This window comes from Perca flavescens, chromosome 18 (genome assembly GCF_004354835.1).
Source record: "Perca flavescens isolate YP-PL-M2 chromosome 18, PFLA_1.0, whole genome shotgun sequence".
Taxonomy (NCBI): domain Eukaryota; kingdom Metazoa; phylum Chordata; class Actinopteri; order Perciformes; family Percidae; genus Perca; species Perca flavescens.
In genome coordinates, this window is record NC_041348.1 from 23,361,811 (window position 1) to 23,379,618 (window position 17,808).

Below are 17,808 nucleotides of genomic sequence, written 5' to 3' on the forward strand. Positions count from 1 at the left end.
CAGTAAACTGACCACAGAAAAACTGGACTCACAAATCAACAGTCACAAAACAGTTATAAAAGGAGTCATACCTAATACAGGTAATGCTCCGACAAATGCATTCGAGGAATAGATAAAAGATTTTTGTCACGATTTGTTTGGTCACAGATCTGACAAAATGGTGGATGTAACAATATAAATGCAACAGAGCTCGGCAATGACCACCCGCATTTTAAAAGGCTCCAGTTCCAGAAGTGATTTCCCCCCAATTCAATTGCTCCATTAAGATAAAATAAGATAAGATATACTTTATTGAACCCACACTGGGGAAATAAAGGGGCACAGGGGCATAAACCATTGTTTCACAATCTCGTAGCTTGTAAGTCAAGACATTATGGCAAATTAACAAAATCTGAATATGAATGGTATTTTTTTTTACTTCTGGAACCACACTGTTGAGCTCTATGGAACTGTGCGAGTAGAGGTTTCTATTTCAAGGGATTGTCGACTGAAACACGAATATTGGTAAATTGGATATTTACCTCCGTTTGCCATTCCTGATATTATTGATCTGCAGTTTCTCCAAATCATGAGAGAGATACAGTGTGTTTGGTGCAGAGATGTCACCAGCATGGACGGCAACACACACACACACACACACACACACACACACACACACACACACACACACACACACACACACACACACACACACACACACACACACACACACACTCACACACACTCACACACACAGCAGCAGCTGAGAATCTTCATGCAGTCATGACACGTCATGTCCAAAACTCTCAGTGCTAAAGAAAGATGCAACTCTCTCTGTCTCTCACCTCTCCCCCTCCCCTACCACCACATAAACCCCCTGCAGTAATAATAGCTTGAAAGTGCTATGCCTTTCAGCCCCTAAAAATAGACATCTAGTCCCTTATGTTTACTGAAGCCAATCACTCAAATAGCCAGCCACCCAGTCGGACTGTTCCAGTTGGCCGTAATGTTTAAGCTCTTACTAACATCTGATGAAGTTATGTCCATGTTAGCTTGAGCACGGGAAGCCGGGTGGCGAATTACAGGGGATTAGTAGAAAACAGTTTAGTTCTGGAGTGCTGTTCCTCTTTATTTCCACCAAGGATGTTTGTTCTTTTCAGTTAGATCTAAAACTAACATATTTTTAGGGCAATTTAGTTAAAGACCCTTGGTCAATTATCTATCCATAAAGGCCTTAATTAATTTGTACCTTCACAGAATTACCTCTGCAGTCTACTCAGTGGTTAGATTGAATAGTGAGGTTTCATTCATAGTGTGTTTCAGCAGATATCGCTGATCCAATGCCAACAGTGCGCTAACACTAGACTAACCTGCTATTTCTATTGTGAAGTTTTGTGAAGCAGCATGCCTGTTAATTCCAGCTTGTTGTGCACTTGACACTGAAACAGGAATCTGTTTTCATTTCAATGCTAAGCTTCCAGTTTCTTTTAACCAATGTTTTTATATATTCTATTCTTATTTAAAGCGACACTAAGTCACTTTTCCCGCTTCAGTCCCCCTACAGGTTGTCTCATTGGAACTACAGCTGCAGCTAAAAGTTACATAGTGTTGCTTTAACTGTTGCTCAAAAGTCTGGTTAAACAATTGTACAGGGTTTTCTTCTCCATGTACAAAACATGACTTTTATTTGCAAACCCTTCATATAAAATAACCTCTACTTCAAGAGAGGACTTTCTACACCCTAAAAGCATGAAACCGGTCACATATACAGTCAGGTATTTGACTTTACCCAATCAAGCTTTTGTGGCAGAAGATTCCAAACTTTTGAACGGTAGTATATAAATGCATAAACAAATTAAGACACACCCACTGACAACCTACCGAATGGGTAAGCATATGTATGCACAAGTCACCTTTGCAAAATCCTCAAAATTGTATGATGCATGATGTATGTATAGGTGGCGCTACAGCAACATAACAAACTCATTTTGTGGTTTGAGTCTGAGTCACTTGAAATTTGCACAATTGATCCTTGTTAAAAGCCCTTATACTCCGAGGATTTAGATGTTCTCCAAGACATTTTTTTTATGTTGATCTGGATCAGATGTAGATTAAAAGATTCAAACAAGTTTTATTATTAGAGTAATTCATTTGGATGATTATGCTGCCTATCAGAGGGACTTTCCAAGTGATTTTGGTTGTGTCTGAGTCTTGAATGAAGCCTTTGAATTGGTAATGGACTGCATTTATATAGTGCTTTTCTACCTTACTGGACAAAGTGCTTTAGAAAGTAGCATAGGGTTGGCTAATGTGTCAATGTTTTTGCCATAGAACATTTACAACAGTTTATGTCTCTGGTATATAAGGGTGTTTCCAGCAATGTTTAAATGTGCTTTATGGTGATATTGGATATTGGTGATATTTGAATTTTTGCTCCAGTCAGATTATTTTTTTTTTTTAAATCAATGAACAGATTATCATTGTCATATGAAATTGTTTATACCATGATAGAAGATTGTTTCCATATGAATCTGTAATACAAGTTAAAGCAACACTATGTAACTTTTAGCTGCAGCTGTAGTTCCAATGAGACAACATGTAGGGGCACTGAAGTGGGAAAACTTACATAGTGTTGCTTTAACAATGTTCTGCAAGTACTGTATATGACAGACAGTGTATAGTGCCTTAAGGAAGGTTTTTTAAGCTAAGTATTGTCTCATCACATGAAATTGTATGCATGATTGTTTGTTTTGGGAGAATTGTTAACTTTACTCTGCACATGTTTTTCAGTCACATCATTTCCCCCCAAAAGCTTTAAAATTAAGAAAGGGCATTACTACAGCACGTTGACATAACCAGTGCCCATGATGATTATATCTGGTTTTATATAATCCCTATATGTACATATATATCCCATTTTATACAACTGTTAATTCGCAGGTTTTTTTTGGTTCACATGTACTGGCCAAGCAAGTAACTAATGAGCCAGCTTGCCGTTAGCGAGCCAGTCAGTCAGCCAGTGAGTCATTCTGGGGCCTGGAACCCGAGCTGGCAGAACTATGTATAGTTTATGGAAGTGGGAGGGTGACAGAACGAAGGAACTAGGCTATCGTTTTAGTCTCTCTCTCTGTCTCTCTCTGTCTCTGTCTCTCTCTCTTTCTCTCTCTCTCTCTCTCTCTCTCTCTCTCTCTCTCTCTCTCTCTCTCAGTTCATTTAGGTTACAGTTCATAGAGAGGAAGAGTGTTTTCAAATTCAGAAGTGTGTTGAAGTACAGACGCGTGGGTGTGAGGGAGAGAGGAAATTAAGTGTGTGTGCCTTACAGAGTGTGAAAGTGAGGATTGGAAAGTGAAAGTAGGGACACAGGTGTGAGTGTGTGTGTGTGTGTGTGTGTGTGTGTGTGTGTGTGTGAGGAGACAAACAATGGCATTAACTCGCCTCTGTCCTCTCATCTTTTTCCTCTTCTTCCTCCCTCTCTCCACACTGGATCAACGCTACCGAATTCATCAACAACTTCAACAAAAACAACAACATCCTGGCAACTACGACAGTTTCAGCCCCACCTGCCACCTAGGTGAAGAAGGGGAGTTGCTGTGCGACCAGTGCCAGCCTGGGTACACAGGACCACGATGTGACCGGTAACACACACACACACACACACACACACACACACACACACACACACACACACACACACACACACACACACACACACAGACAAAACGGGAAGTTTCACACTGAAAAACACATTGATAGAAACACTATTTATGCTTAAACTTCAAGCTAAATGTGGAAGTGTAGCTAAGATTGTTATTACCAATACAGAGCTGGAAATCACTCACTTCATCATTGTTTATCAAAACCTAGAAATGCACATCCATAAAAATAAAGTTTCAAATCTGTGTTGAAAGTTTAACAGTATTTAAATAACACTTTTCATGACCTAATTGCGGCATCAGAACAAAACTATCTTCATATTTAATTTCAAATATGGATAGGGGTGCTAATAAAGCCAATTTTATTGTTATCATTCTTAAAAAATGACTATTTGGAAAATAAATCAGGTCCGTAGTCAGCTATTCCCGAATGACAACAGAAACTGCTGCTCATTAACCATTTTGTGAGTGCTCTATGTCTCATTGTCCATCCAGCTTTCTGTCCACAGCCCATTTAATAGCTGAGTGACATTCTTGTTCCATTAGCTGTGAGCTTCTTTACCAAGCCAGTACTAATGAGAAGTCTCTCTGGATGCTAGTCTTGTTAAAACTTCAGGCTATACTGTCATGTGGAGATATAGACTGAGTAAATATAAACTTTTCACCATGCAGGCTCACTGAAATACATTTGGACTGTTTTGTATTGAACTGAAACTGCCCACTGCTGAATTTATCAGTTAGTATTCAGTTAGTCTACAGTATATCCACGAAGTTCCACTTCTGGGATTGCTCCGTTGCCATCGGAAATTCCCCCGGATTTCACTCTTTTCAGCCGGATGTCCGTTACCTTCTGCTCTCTTTGTGTTGGAATTCTAAACTCTGGTGGATTTATGGTTAACTACTCCTCAGATCTCTGCAGGGTAAATCCAGACAGCTAGCTAGACTATCTGTCCAATCTGAGTTTTCTGTTGCATGACTAAAACAACTTTTGAATGTACACGTTCCACCAAAACAAGTTCCTTTTCAAGGTTATTTTGCAGCGGCACAGTGTCTTTCCCGGTGCTTAGCGCTGCCCAAGACGATTGTGATTGGATTAAAGAAACAGCAATAACCAGAACACATTTTTCTCCCATCCCTGAATGCTGTGGTGACTAGCCTGACCCTCCTCCGCAGCGCTGTGGAGGAAGGTCTGGCAAAGCAAGACTAGTATTCAGTATATTTTAAGTTTTACCACTTTGAAAAACATAGGTATTTTTGTAATTACTATACAAAAAAGTTCAAGTTAAACCTTGGAATGTAGCTCTGAAAGGTCCACTTTTTTAACAACAGACAAAGCCTTACAATCAGTTTTATTGGATAGCAGTGTGGGTCCACTGGACATTGAATGTCAACTGAATGTTGTTGAATGTTGTACTATTGAAATGTCTGAGCTGAAGTGTGCAGTGAGGTCAAACTGCTTAATGCGTGGTAGTAACGTTTTCTTTGTGATTTACTGCATAAATGACTGTGAATGAAGTGATCTCGTACAGTTAATATTTTTCCATTTGAAAGGACAATGTTTTGCCTTACTTTCTGTAGTCTTATATGAAGGTCATAGGACATATGTACATATATACAGTAAGTCACTTTTTGTAAAGGGTTTATAAATTGTAATTAATGGTTTTATTAATGGTTAATAAATAATTTCCTAACGCTTTATTGCTAATTTATCAGCCATTAATAAGAACGCTTGGGTTGTCAGGTTGTGAAAAATCGGCTTTGGTAGGTGTTAATCCTAACATAATGCAGTTATAAATGTTGGTAATATTATTAATAAGTACTCATGATTTTCTTGATTTCTAATAAACCAACTCTGAAATAATAAATGTTGGTAAGTCATGAATAATAAAATGTTTTTGATCCATCAAGTCTGCAGTGGTAAATGTTAGGTTGTTAATACGTTTTGGTCCAAGTAAGTGGCCAAACAGTCCACTACTCAAATTGATTTTTCCCAACCCAGCAACCCAAACGTTTTTTCTTATTAATGACTTCTTACATACCTATTTACTTTAAATTACACCTTAACAGTAGTTACAATGTTAAACCCTTTAGAAAGGGTGAAAGATACTGACTTTATCAAACTAGATCTGGTGGTGACTCAGAAACAAGTGCTTATGCTGCTGACCCACAATTAAAAAGAACTGCTCCTCTTATAGCCTGCTCATTTGCTAGACCCATACTGTATCTCTCTCTTCATAGTTTTGGCTTGATTTTCCTATGGTTGGCATTAAAGGCACTGGACCCTATATCTCCTACTGTGTGTTCATCCTTACATTTTATGTCACTGAATTTCTGTAGATTGTGCATCATCTCCTGTGCATGGTGTCAATTTTACTTGTTGACAATAGCAACTGAAAATGCTTTCTCAAGCTGGTTACAAGTTGAATTTATATTCTGTGTTAGGTTGGTATCTACATTGATAGCTATTATAACAATTTTAATCTCAAGGATGAAACATTGTGCTTTAAATAGGTTGCACTTCATCCAGGCCTGTGCTGTGTGTTGCTAGTTAAAAGAGAGCTGCTTGTGGCCACAGGGCTCACAGGGCCCTCAGCTTGCTGCCTTGCATAGTCTGCATGCCTCGCCATGCTGTCCACAGCAGAATCTCTCCATCTGCCTTTTAGTCTTTTTATACACATCATTTGCCGCTGGAAAGCAAACTGACTCGTTGTCAGTCCATTTTTTTAATTTTGTCCGTCAACGAAAGGCATCCACACTGTACAACCCAGCCAATTACCAATATGGTCTTGTGTCAACGGAAGGCCCAGCCAGTACATGTTGACTGCTCCATCTCTCTTTCTGAAGTCCTCCCATGTCCCTCCATGAGTGAGAATGTGTGTTTTAATCCAATAATGATCAGAAGGCGTCATCAGAGATGTTTGTTTTGGGGAGATGTATATGTTTGTGTGTGTATATGCATGTAAATATGTATTTGTCTCTTGAATATATAGAATACATCTGTTTATGTACATTATTGTGTGTGTGTGTGTGTGTGTGTGTGTGTGTTTGTGCTGTTCTGATGCCATATGGTGCCTCTATAGTCAACGAGAGAAGACAGCTGGTAAACAAAAAGGAGAAAGAAAGAGAGACTGTTGTTTGCTGCATTGACTCATAGCACATAGAAGCTGACAATGTAAAATAATATTTTATAACTAATGACAGTATTAAAGAAGTAATCAGCAGTTGGTTTCTTGTTCTATTAGTCTAATTGATCCCTGCTATGCGCTACCTGCCATTTCACTTCATTATCTACAGTGCTATTGTTGTTGTTAGTGGTAATTAATTGTAATGTGCCAATTTGTCTGTATTATGGGCTTTCACGAAATAAGCTACTCTATTCCTCCTATGCTAATAGACTATCCACTCGCTGCTAAGTGATTCTGCTTTTCAATTTCCTGTCTATAAACAGCCATTTAGAATTTAGCTGAAAGCTGTTTAATGCAACTGCCTTACAAAAAAGTGCACTAAAACACTGAGTTGTAAGCTGCTATTTAGTGCTACCGAGGGTTTGCCAGTATATCCAGATGTTATTGGTCTGTAAAGGTATTTCAGATTTTACACATTGATTTTGGTGACAATATGAACCTAGCTGTTCATAGTCTATATGATGAAAATGAGGCACTCAGTAGATCAATGTTTCATGTTTAAAGGAATAGGAAGCTGTGGTGATGGCTATGATTGTTGTTAATGTTATATGTTTTAATATTGATCTCAACAAATTGAATTTTAATGATAACAACAATGAGGCCTGGACCAACATGCAGCCAAATAGTATAAAGGTGTGCATACTTCCACTCAGACCTCAAGTTGAGTCAAATTACTTTTTGATGAATTAAGGACATGAATGTGTTGGTTGTAATGATTAATGTAATATAAATGGATATTTCCATTGCCCTGTGATCTATATATAAACAATACAAATATGAAACTTTGGGAGACATTGAATACCATTTTATTTTAAAGAGCACAAAACTTACTTAGCAACTGTCCACAGCCTTGATTGAATCAAACAGTATGAGTACTATTTAAATATAAATTTGACAACAGATTATTGAATTGTGATATAAAAATATTGTAAATTGAAATTAGGAAATTAGGTCAGGATAACAGAATTACTTTTGGAAGTTACTTTCATAACTATATATATATAATAGTCTTTTATCTTCCTATACTAGACGAAAGTAAGTATAGTATATATATATATATATATATATATATATATATATATATGAGGGAGAGACAGAAATTTGAAATGGCTGTTTTATGAGAAAAGTGCTGATACTTCCAGAGCTCCACTCACTGACTGCATGTCACAATTGATCCTTAAAACTATTGAGATTTAAAACTGCATGATGGACCACAAAGTTCCATCATGCAGTTTTAAATCTCAATAGTTGGCAGCCTCAAGTGGCAGCAAGGTTGAGTATTGGAAATTGTAAAAGTTAGTCATAGTGAAACAAAAAAATGTCCCTGCCGTAATACACATAGATTAAAAAGTAAATTACAAAATAACTTCATAATGTTTATTTATATGAAAGTCCCATTTTACCTCCTGAAAACAACTTGCCCCAATTTCTGCTTTAACAGGAAATATACAGTAGCAAGTTAATCTCAAAATGCTTTGAAAGTTATGGGGAAAAAATGTAAGAGGGAGGAGCAGAGGCTGTTTCCCCTGGCACCTACTCCCCATTTATAACACTAAAAATAAAAGAACATAACTGTTAGGATCCCAACCCCTCTCTTTCCCTCTGTAACTCTCTACCAGTTGTGCTCACCGTCTGCTTCCTGTACACTCTGAAGGCTTTGACCAGGTGTCTGACCCACCCCCAATATATATCTCTTTCAAACACTCTGGACTAAAAATACCATCACTTCCTCTTTAAGTCCAAGTAACTACACACACATGCTGACAGTATGAGATAAAATAGAATAAAAATAAAAACCTCAAAAGTGTGAATTAATCTAGCATAAAAAACAAAATACAAACACACACTCCTTGCCCCTCTTCTCTCCTATCAAGACGTGAGATTGCTGCCAGTACAATTCTCCACTTGATTAGAGGAATGTACTAGCAACACACACACACACACACACACACACCGACACACTTCAGCAACATGCACGCACACACAAGGTAATAAACCAGTTCTATTGAGTAGCAAGGAGGGTCAGTGGTAATAATGGCTGGCTTGACTCTTTTCTCTCTCTCTGTCCTTTATTTTCCCCCTCTCTCTAAATTCAATTCTCTTTTCAATGTGAAGACCTTTCCCCCCTCTCCATCTCCCTCTCTCTCCTCTTCTCTATTGACTCTCCATCTCCCTCTCTCTCCTCTCCTGTATTGACTCTCCATCTCCCTATCTCGCCTCTCCTCTATTGACACTCTCTCTTTCTCTTTCTCTCTCTCTCTCATTTCATCTCAATCCCCTTTTTTTTTAGCCTGTAGAGCTTTATTTCAGCTTAGGCCTGTTTTATTTGGTTTCAGTGGCTCTTGACATGGCACAGCACTCTCCGGTTAATATATTTCGCACCATCCGGGCTTACTCTTATTATTAATCAAACAAAAGAGGCTGAAAAGCAAAAATGAAAATCTTGGAATGGCATGAAAGTTCACATATATGTGTTCTTGTCCTTGCTCGAGGGTGCTATCAACCATATTTTTTATTTGTGTTGCCTTTTTCTTTCACTGATTTTTTTTCTTCCACTGAACACAAAGGACTTGACAACATGAAAAAATTAAAGTATTTTTTAGATTCTTTTTTTTTATCCCAATTCTTTTCAGTTAAAACGTTTGCCTTCCACTGACACCACAAAGACTTCAATCATACATTTTTACAGCTAAAAAGTATCAACAGATGGGAATAAAAGACATGGATTTTATTGTATCACATTGACTTTGTGTTTTTAGCAGGAGTAGTTTTTTTTTTGCTGCAGGTTTATTCAGCTATGAGTATATTTTTTAATCCCGGAGAGTCAGCTGCAAATACCCTGTTTTGGAACTAACTGCCTGAAGACATTAAATCTCAATTTTTTTAAATCTTTGGTAAACCTTTTTTATTTTAACTTTCATTTTATATCTGTTGATGTTTCATTTGGCTCAGTTGCCCTCCAGCACTTTTGCGTGTATCTATGAGTTAATGTCTGTGTGTGCGTGCGTATGGGATGTGAGTGTGGGTTTAATATGAATTATACAATAGCCTTCAGCCGGACAGTCTCATTGGTCAAAGACACACCCATAACAATGCTGATGATTCTCATGGACTCTGTGAGATGAACTTTATTGCTTGTTATTTTTCTGATTGGAATGTAGTGCGGATCGGGCCGCATTTTTCTGTCCAAGCCCGGCCCGCGTCCGACAGGCATTAAGATATTTATGTCCGAAATCTCGTTTTTTTTCTCATACTAATGACACAAAGGTTTGTTTGTGTGGAAAGCCAGTTTTTATTAAGCAGCTGTAGGAAGGCATTTGGAAATGTCAACAGATGAGCACATTAGCGCACACAGGGCAACAAGTGCAACACTACATAAGCTTTTATCAATTTAAAATGTTCAATGCCTTATTGCGCTGATGTGACCGAGCCCGACCCGAACATCATTTCTAAATAGCTGTCCGAACCCGGCCCGTTGTGTACTGTCGAGCTCCATTCAGGTATCCATCCTCTAGATTGGAAGTATGGGTACCAGCTCTTTTCGGATGAGACCTGCGGTCATTGGTGATATTGTATTCGGAGATTAGTATGTTCATGTCCTACAAACTTGAAGCTGAATAAACAATATTTTGATGATATTCCCCTGCTTGAATCTGAGAGTTGTTATGTAGTTGTTTGATACAAAAGCAGATGAAGTGAGCCACTGCATATTATCTTGCAGACCTTTTCAAGTATTATTTGCTACATGAAAGCAGTTTTTTTCCCCAGAGATATTAATACCCACTCTTTCAATAAGATCTGATGCAGTATTATCCAAAACTAAAATTGTATTCTGTGAAAGAGAATGACAAGATGATATTTTTGTTGCTACAACGTGAAAGCCAGCTGGGATGATGATCAATTGTTGAGGCACTTTAACGCCCCTATATGTAGAATGTTATGTGATTATAAAATCTTTCAGATTATACTGATGGCTTAAGTCTTTTTCTTGTAGAAAGGGGAGAAAAAAGTGTCTTGGGAAAGTCATTTATGTAGCATTTTACCTACAGTATATGGGTTGATATGCTTATGCAATTTTTGATGTCAAATAAATTCTAGAACCTCCAAATTATTCCAAAATATCCTCTTTTTATTAACTGTTTAACACTTTTCCCAAGTTAGCAGAACATGTTTACAGTACATCCAATACCAAACAGCATTATCACACCGTTTCTGTGTCCCTCCGCTGCCTCCTAGATGTTCCAGTGGATACTACGGCCAGCCCACTGTACCAGGGGGATCCTGCCAGCCCTGTGATTGCAACGGCAACCTTGACCTATCCATATCTGGCAGCTGTGATCCAATCACAGGCCAGTGTCTGCGCTGTCGTCAAGGTTATGGCGGCGTTTCTTGCGAAAGTTGCGCTGACGGTTACTACGGAGATGCCATCACAGCAAAAAACTGCCAATGTAAGTAAACCGATTAACAAGACGCCTATAAATGGGGTGGCTGTGGCTCAGAGGAAGAGTCGTCGCCACATGTCTAAGTGTCCTTTAACAAGACACTTAAGCCCAAGTTGCTCCCCGGATGCTGTATGTATAGCTATCCACTGCTTTAAAGTGGCATGTTATGTGTGAAGGAAAAAAAGCACATTCATTCTTTTACAAATTAAAAGTTGGATTTGTAAGCAATACAAAACACCCTTTCACACGATGCAGGGAATAGTGGACCCAAATGCAGAGATAGGCAGGCAGGTGAAGGTTTGAGCTCGGGGGTTTATTAACAGAAAAACCAGGCTTAATGCTAAAGGGAATCCAAACATGCACAAATACAAAAACAAAAGACACGAGGAGTACAAACCAAGGCAGGCAAAAATAAGTCCGGACTTAATGTTCCACAAAAGAACAGAATATCAAAAAAATCAAAGTGATTTGTAGAGTCACAGTGTGTAGAAAAAAACAACGTAACATGAGACACAGCCATCTTCTAACAGTAAACAAACCGGGAACTCTCAGACAGGTTGATGCAAAGCAAATCATTCCGCCCAAGTACTATATTCTTCCGCCTGAGAATATAGTTCCCGGTTTGTTTACAGTTAGAAGATGGCTGTTTCTCATGTTACTTTTTTTTTTTTATACACGCTGTGACTCTACAAATCACCTCATCTCCGTGCGTGCTGCAAGGCTGTCTGATGCCGCTGGCGTCAGACAGCCTTACAGCACGCACGGAGATGAGAAGGGTATGTATCAACTTGTCTAACTCTGGGGGTTACGGTGAATAAGCTAAATTCCCAATAAGTCGGCGTGTTCCTTTTAAAGCCCCTATTTGTAAGACTTGAACATGTTTTACTTTGGCGACGTGTGGTGGCAGTGTCAAAAAAACGACAACGTAGTCTACTGCCCTCCATCCCACACAGGCCGACACTGAGAATAAATTGGGTAAAAGCAACATATCGATTAAACCAGTTTGTCTTGAGATTTTCTATGAACTGCATGACATCAGAATTCTTTTACATATGCTGTAATCAGAGAAAGAATTCTAAACATAGGGACTTTAAGAGGGAAAATATAATCTACTTTAAAAAGAAATCATTATAAAAAAAAGAGCCAATATTGCAGCATTGTCTCAGCAGGGGCGTTACATTGAACAGTAGTATTTCCTCTATGGAACTAAATTTTAGCTAAATGATACCTTTAATCCTTTTACTAAAACACTTGAGAAGATACACCATCTGGTGTGTGTGTGTGTGTGTGTGTGTGTGTGTGTGTGTGTGTCGGCAAGCAGCTGTGCTAGTAGGAGGTGTGATGTCGGAGCAGCCCACTGACTGCCAGCTGTGTTCAAGAGTGAGAATAAAAGAAAAAAACTATACCTGTAAAATAAAAAATATAAAAAAGGTGGTAGAGACTGAGCAAGAGAGAGATGGCAGTGAATACAGACATACTGTACAGATGGCGCTTGTTTGTGAAGATCTTCAGTGGCCCTGGCAGCGAGACAGGCAGAAAGACAGAGTAACACAGAGACACCTCGCTAATCGACAGACAAGCAGGTAGACAGGCTCACGGGGTATTAATGTGTATTTGATAGTTCATTGTTCTGTAGTTGTTTCCCCTCTCTACCCATCTAAATGGTTATTGATTAATCAGCCTGATCTATTGCTCTCCAACAGTGCTGATCGGCTGCTTGTGTCATGGAATCGGGGGGTTGTTATTGATCCTGTATGAATGACCACCAGGAATTATTACAAGACAACTCTCTTTCTCTCCCTCTCTCTCTCTCTCTCTCTCTCTCTCACAGCTTCTGTCAGTCTATCGCTCTCTGCCGCTGTCTGGCTCGTTCTCCCTCTCGCTCCCAGTCTTAATGAATTTTATTGAGTGGAGCAGGGGAGTTCAGGCCGAGTCCATTTGTGCACAATTAGACTGTAAAGATCCTTTACTTTTTCTTTTGATGTCAAAGTTCCCATCTGCGGACATTTTTGCTGCAGCCATTTTGTGTCTCCCCCTAATAGTGGTTCGGGGGATGGAAAATGGTTTGATTTTGCAAGCAAACTTGACCGCAAAGCAATTTGTTTGAGTAATAGATTCAAGAAAATGAACTCCTCTGACCATTTCTCACATGGGGAAAAGTCGTTTCCAAGTTGTTGTAAAGATGTGTGAATTGCACTGTCACACATTTGTCCAATCACTGGAACAAAGTGGAAATGTAATAATTCAATAATATAATTATGCTTCCTGTGTGTCTGACACTTTATGAATGTTTCATAGATACTTCATATAGTCGATCAATAAACTATTAGAGGATCCTTGAGAAGCCTCACAGTTCTAAATTTACCACTCTTAATGCACTGCCTGGTATAGTTCTCTGTGTTGAGGCTCTGGCTTTTTATTGGACAAATATAGGCCCCAAAAAAGTTGTAAGGTACAATTAAAAAGCCTGAAAAAGGTCTGAACTACTTACTCCTTTGAAATCCCAAATCAAGGTAGCTTTTAATAAGTCAGAAACAATTACAGCCTCTTTTTTATCACAGCATGTGTGTGTCATACAGTACAAAGTACTCATTTTTCATAATTATTTTATCATACCTTAGATGAATTTTTAATTGCAACATTTCTACTTTTCTTGTCATTGGTGACAGTAAACAGAAAGCTCAATGTGAAGAAACAAACACATTTCATTTTACAGTATTTTACATTGTCTGATTTGGGGACAAAAAATATGATGAAAACACAACCTGAAGAAATTGAGAAGTTTGTTAAACCCCTCCCCCAAACAGTAATTGTCCTATCATAGCTTAGCAAACGTAATTTAGGCACATCAGGCCTGTTGAGCTTAGGATTCCTCCACCTGCCAATGCGGTGTGCGCTCTACTAGGAGCAATACTTATATTGCAGGGTGGTGTCTTTCCGAAATGAAAAACACGAGAATGTTTGACACAACTCAAACATCAGTTAGTCCTATTACATTACACACAGTTACTTTGTGCTGCAGTGGCCAAACAATCATATATCAAGCTTGTAATTGACGTTTTAATGCATTTATTACACACGGTTCTGTCTCACTGTTTTTGTCCCTCAAGACCTTTGAACACCAGATCTCAAAAGCATGCTGAACTTCTTCTATGTTCACTTGTTTAGCTATAGTGGGGATTCAATTTGCTATTGGTACAGTGTGTGCTGTACTATATGTACATAATAGATTGTACAGCACCTGAGCTTCTCACCAACGCACCATTGTACTGCTAATGAAGTAGAATAGATGCTGAATAGCTGCTCCTGCAGTTTGTTTATACGACACATTGCGGATTGCTTGGAAACAGAACATAATGTATTTCAAGTTGAAAAAAAAAACTTCACCATCAAGGCCAGAAATGAAAATAAAAAAAACACACAACAAAAAGCAACATTTTATCCCACAACAAGGCTTGCATTGTAGCATCTGACAGAACGGAGTCCAGATGGTCCCCGAAGGGTGAAGCTTGGGAGGGGTGAAAGATTGTGTGTAAGAGTGTGTGTGAAAAAGAGATGAATGTATATGGGCATGTTTCCTTGTGTGTTTTATCAGGCATGTGTGTGTTTGTACATCTGGTGTGTGTGTGTGTGTGTGTGTGTGTGTGTGTGTGTGTGTGTGTGTGTGTGAGAGAGTGAGGGCATGCGTGCCTCTCTGCATTCGTGTGTAAAGCAGAAATCAATGAATGTTGTGTACCGTATGTGTGCTTCTGCATATTTCTGTATGTGTGTGTGTTCGTGTGTGGGGACATCTGTTGTACCCATCTCTCTCACACTTTCCCATCCCACACTCAGGTCGGTCCTTCTGTCTCTTTTACATCTAACAGTAGAGAGAATGGGAGGAGGTAAAACAGGCGAAGCATAGTACACATTTGTGTCGATGTGATGTGAAGTGTGCTACTAATTTCTTGAGAAATGTGCATGTGTTTTTTTTTTTGTGCATTTGCGTGTGTGTGTGTGTGTGTGTGTGTGTGTGTGTGTGTGTGTGTGTGCTTCCGACAGCCCATCCACCAGATGGGAGCTGTGATGTAAAACTTTTAATTGTATATCTAAGGGGCTGATTGGTGTGTGTGGGTGTGTCTTTTTTCACCTTCCCATAGGATTTAAACAAGTTAAGTAACATTGAAGTATCACAGAGAGAGAGAGAGAGAGAGAGAGAGAGAGAGAGAGAGAGAGAGAAGAGAGAGAGATTTGAAAGGTTGTATATGGGCATACGTTTTTATATTTCTGTAACCCATTCAGGAAGCATAAAAACTGCAAGCACATGGCAAAGGCCATGAATTCAAAGCCAGAGAAATGACGTACGAGACAGAGATGAGAATTTTCTTATGATTGATAAAGTTCTAGTTAAAATGGTAAATGGACTGCATTTATATGCACCGTTCTACCTTACCAGACAAAGCGCTTTACAATTTGCCTCTCTTTCACCCATTCACACACACACACACACACACACACACACACAATCATACAGAGGCAGTGGCTGAGCTGCCATCGGTGTAAGAATGTCTCACCATTGGGAGCAACTTTATGTTCAGTGCCTTGCTCAAGCACACGTTGATAGGCGGACTGAAGGAGCCGGGGTTCGAACCTCCAACCTCGGGATTAAAGGAAGACCTACCTTCTGAGCCCCAGCTGCTCAGTGAATGTACTGTCATCAGGAAAGGGAATGAACTGAAATATAACCTGCTTTGTTTAGACGTTGATAAAACTGGTTCAACAAGTGTTAGTCTTGTGTACCTTGTCTTTTTAGGGGAATGTATTCCCTTTTATGTGGATAGTTTAACTGCCACGTGTGTCAGGAGCATCGTCTTGCGTTTCATACTCGTCAGAGCCAAGTAGTGCGTCCTTCATCGTTATTCATTTCACAAACTGTATTTTTCACTCATTCTTTTTCCTGTCCTTAGGAAATAATTCCTGTCCATGTTGGTACTGAACACCATCTTTAATCAGAGACAACAGGGTACATTTTGAATATTATGTGGGTGTTTTTTTAGCCTTTATTATTGACATGTCACGAAATGAGGGAGAGAGAGCGAGAGAGAGAGAGAGAGAAAGAGAGAGAGAGAGAGAGAGAGATGCAACAAATGGACTTAAACTGGTGGTTAATGGTCAGCGTCTTAACCCATAAGCCATGACAGGGTTAATTTGTTAAATTACTTACTATTTAGCCTACCCATGCATCAAGAGCACCTGCTTTGTGTTAAGTCAAATTCCAGTAGTGCTTTCTCCATTGTATTTTATTGTGTCTTCTTCTTTGCCCTATGGGGTTCTTAACAGTTTTTTTTTTAAATGTTAAAAGTTTTCTTTCTTAGCCAAAGTGTTACACATCAGTGAACATTTAAGAGGTAAAGATCTTGATGATATCTAGATGTACGCTGAACCAGTGTTGTGAATGTCAGTAGCTGCATTCTGTATTCAGGAAGCTGATCTATTTCTTTCATTTCAGCTGAACTACTAATTCAACTTATTTTTTTTATCTGGCAACATGTCAGAAGATTTGTTAAAACTGTCTTATTGACCCGGTTTGTGAATGTCTGGGTCCAGTGTTTCATTTTCCTTAGCATATTCAAGGATGAATTTTCAGACTATCAGACAGCTTTCAAAAGCCCTAAGTTTTTAGTTTCTAAATGAAAGACCAATTACAGGTTAAGTCAGCTTTCATGTTCTCTATTGTTGTCAGTGTTTTGTTTAATTGAAGGAGACGAAGTGGTTCACCCAATCTTGGTGATTGCAGCTTTGTCTGGACGGAGGACTCAAAGCTCGGCTTTTTGTTTTTCCTGAGGGCAGATGTGCACTCTCAACAACACCAGATCTTCTTCAAAATCTGAAATGTGATGTTGTCCTCCGTTGCAGCCTGGCTTTGTCATTTAGGCTTAAACTTAAACTGGGTGTGTTTTTAATATACAAAATATAATCTGGCAAAATGTATCAGCCCACTAGACTGAAGAATCTATTTGGGCAAGAGAAGATCTTCTCCAAAGTGCAGTCAGAAGGATTTAAAAATGCATATCGGCAGCTAATCCTGAAGAAGACCTTAAGCAGGATCTGAGCTTATTCAGCCGACTGTAGTGTGAAGTAAACACACTCACCAACATGTGTTTGTAAATGTTAAACCAATATGTGTTATTATATGTACTCTTGTAGAAATTCTGCCATTAGGAACTGATAATTGATGTAAAATATGCTCTCTCCTGCAGCCTGCCAGTGCCATACTAATGGCTCTGTATCTGAGGTCTGCGATAAGGAGACTGGACGGTGCCAGTGCAGAAAAAATGTGGCTGGACGACAGTGTGACGAGTGCATCGTAAGTATTTTGACGGATGTCAATAATCTTTACAGATATTGCCAATATGTGTTGACGCCATTCCTGTGTAGACTTTTTATTCATTTATTTTCCACATACAGTATACTTCCCCTGGTGGCACTTATCTTTCTTGTTGTAATCTTGCAATATCATATGTGTGCAATTGACTAATTGTGGTCTCCAGTGTTCTAACCCCAACTACA

At 39.0% G+C, this 17,808-nt stretch overlaps 1 protein-coding gene across 4 annotated transcripts in view; it reads left to right on the plus strand.

Annotated features, from left to right (window-relative positions):
• lama2 (laminin, alpha 2) overlaps positions 1 to 17,808 on the plus strand; it is a 192,402-nt gene that overhangs the window by 93,741 nt on the left and 80,853 nt on the right. For all 4 annotated transcript variants that reach the window (XM_028604575.1, XM_028604576.1, XM_028604577.1 and 1 more), the window contains 3 exons: positions 3,528 to 3,614; positions 11,054 to 11,265; positions 17,499 to 17,605. In XM_028604575.1, coding sequence (XP_028460376.1) covers positions 3,528 to 3,614; positions 11,054 to 11,265; positions 17,499 to 17,605 — 406 coding nt within the window. The remainder of the gene's footprint in view (positions 1 to 3,527; positions 3,615 to 11,053; positions 11,266 to 17,498; positions 17,606 to 17,808) is intronic.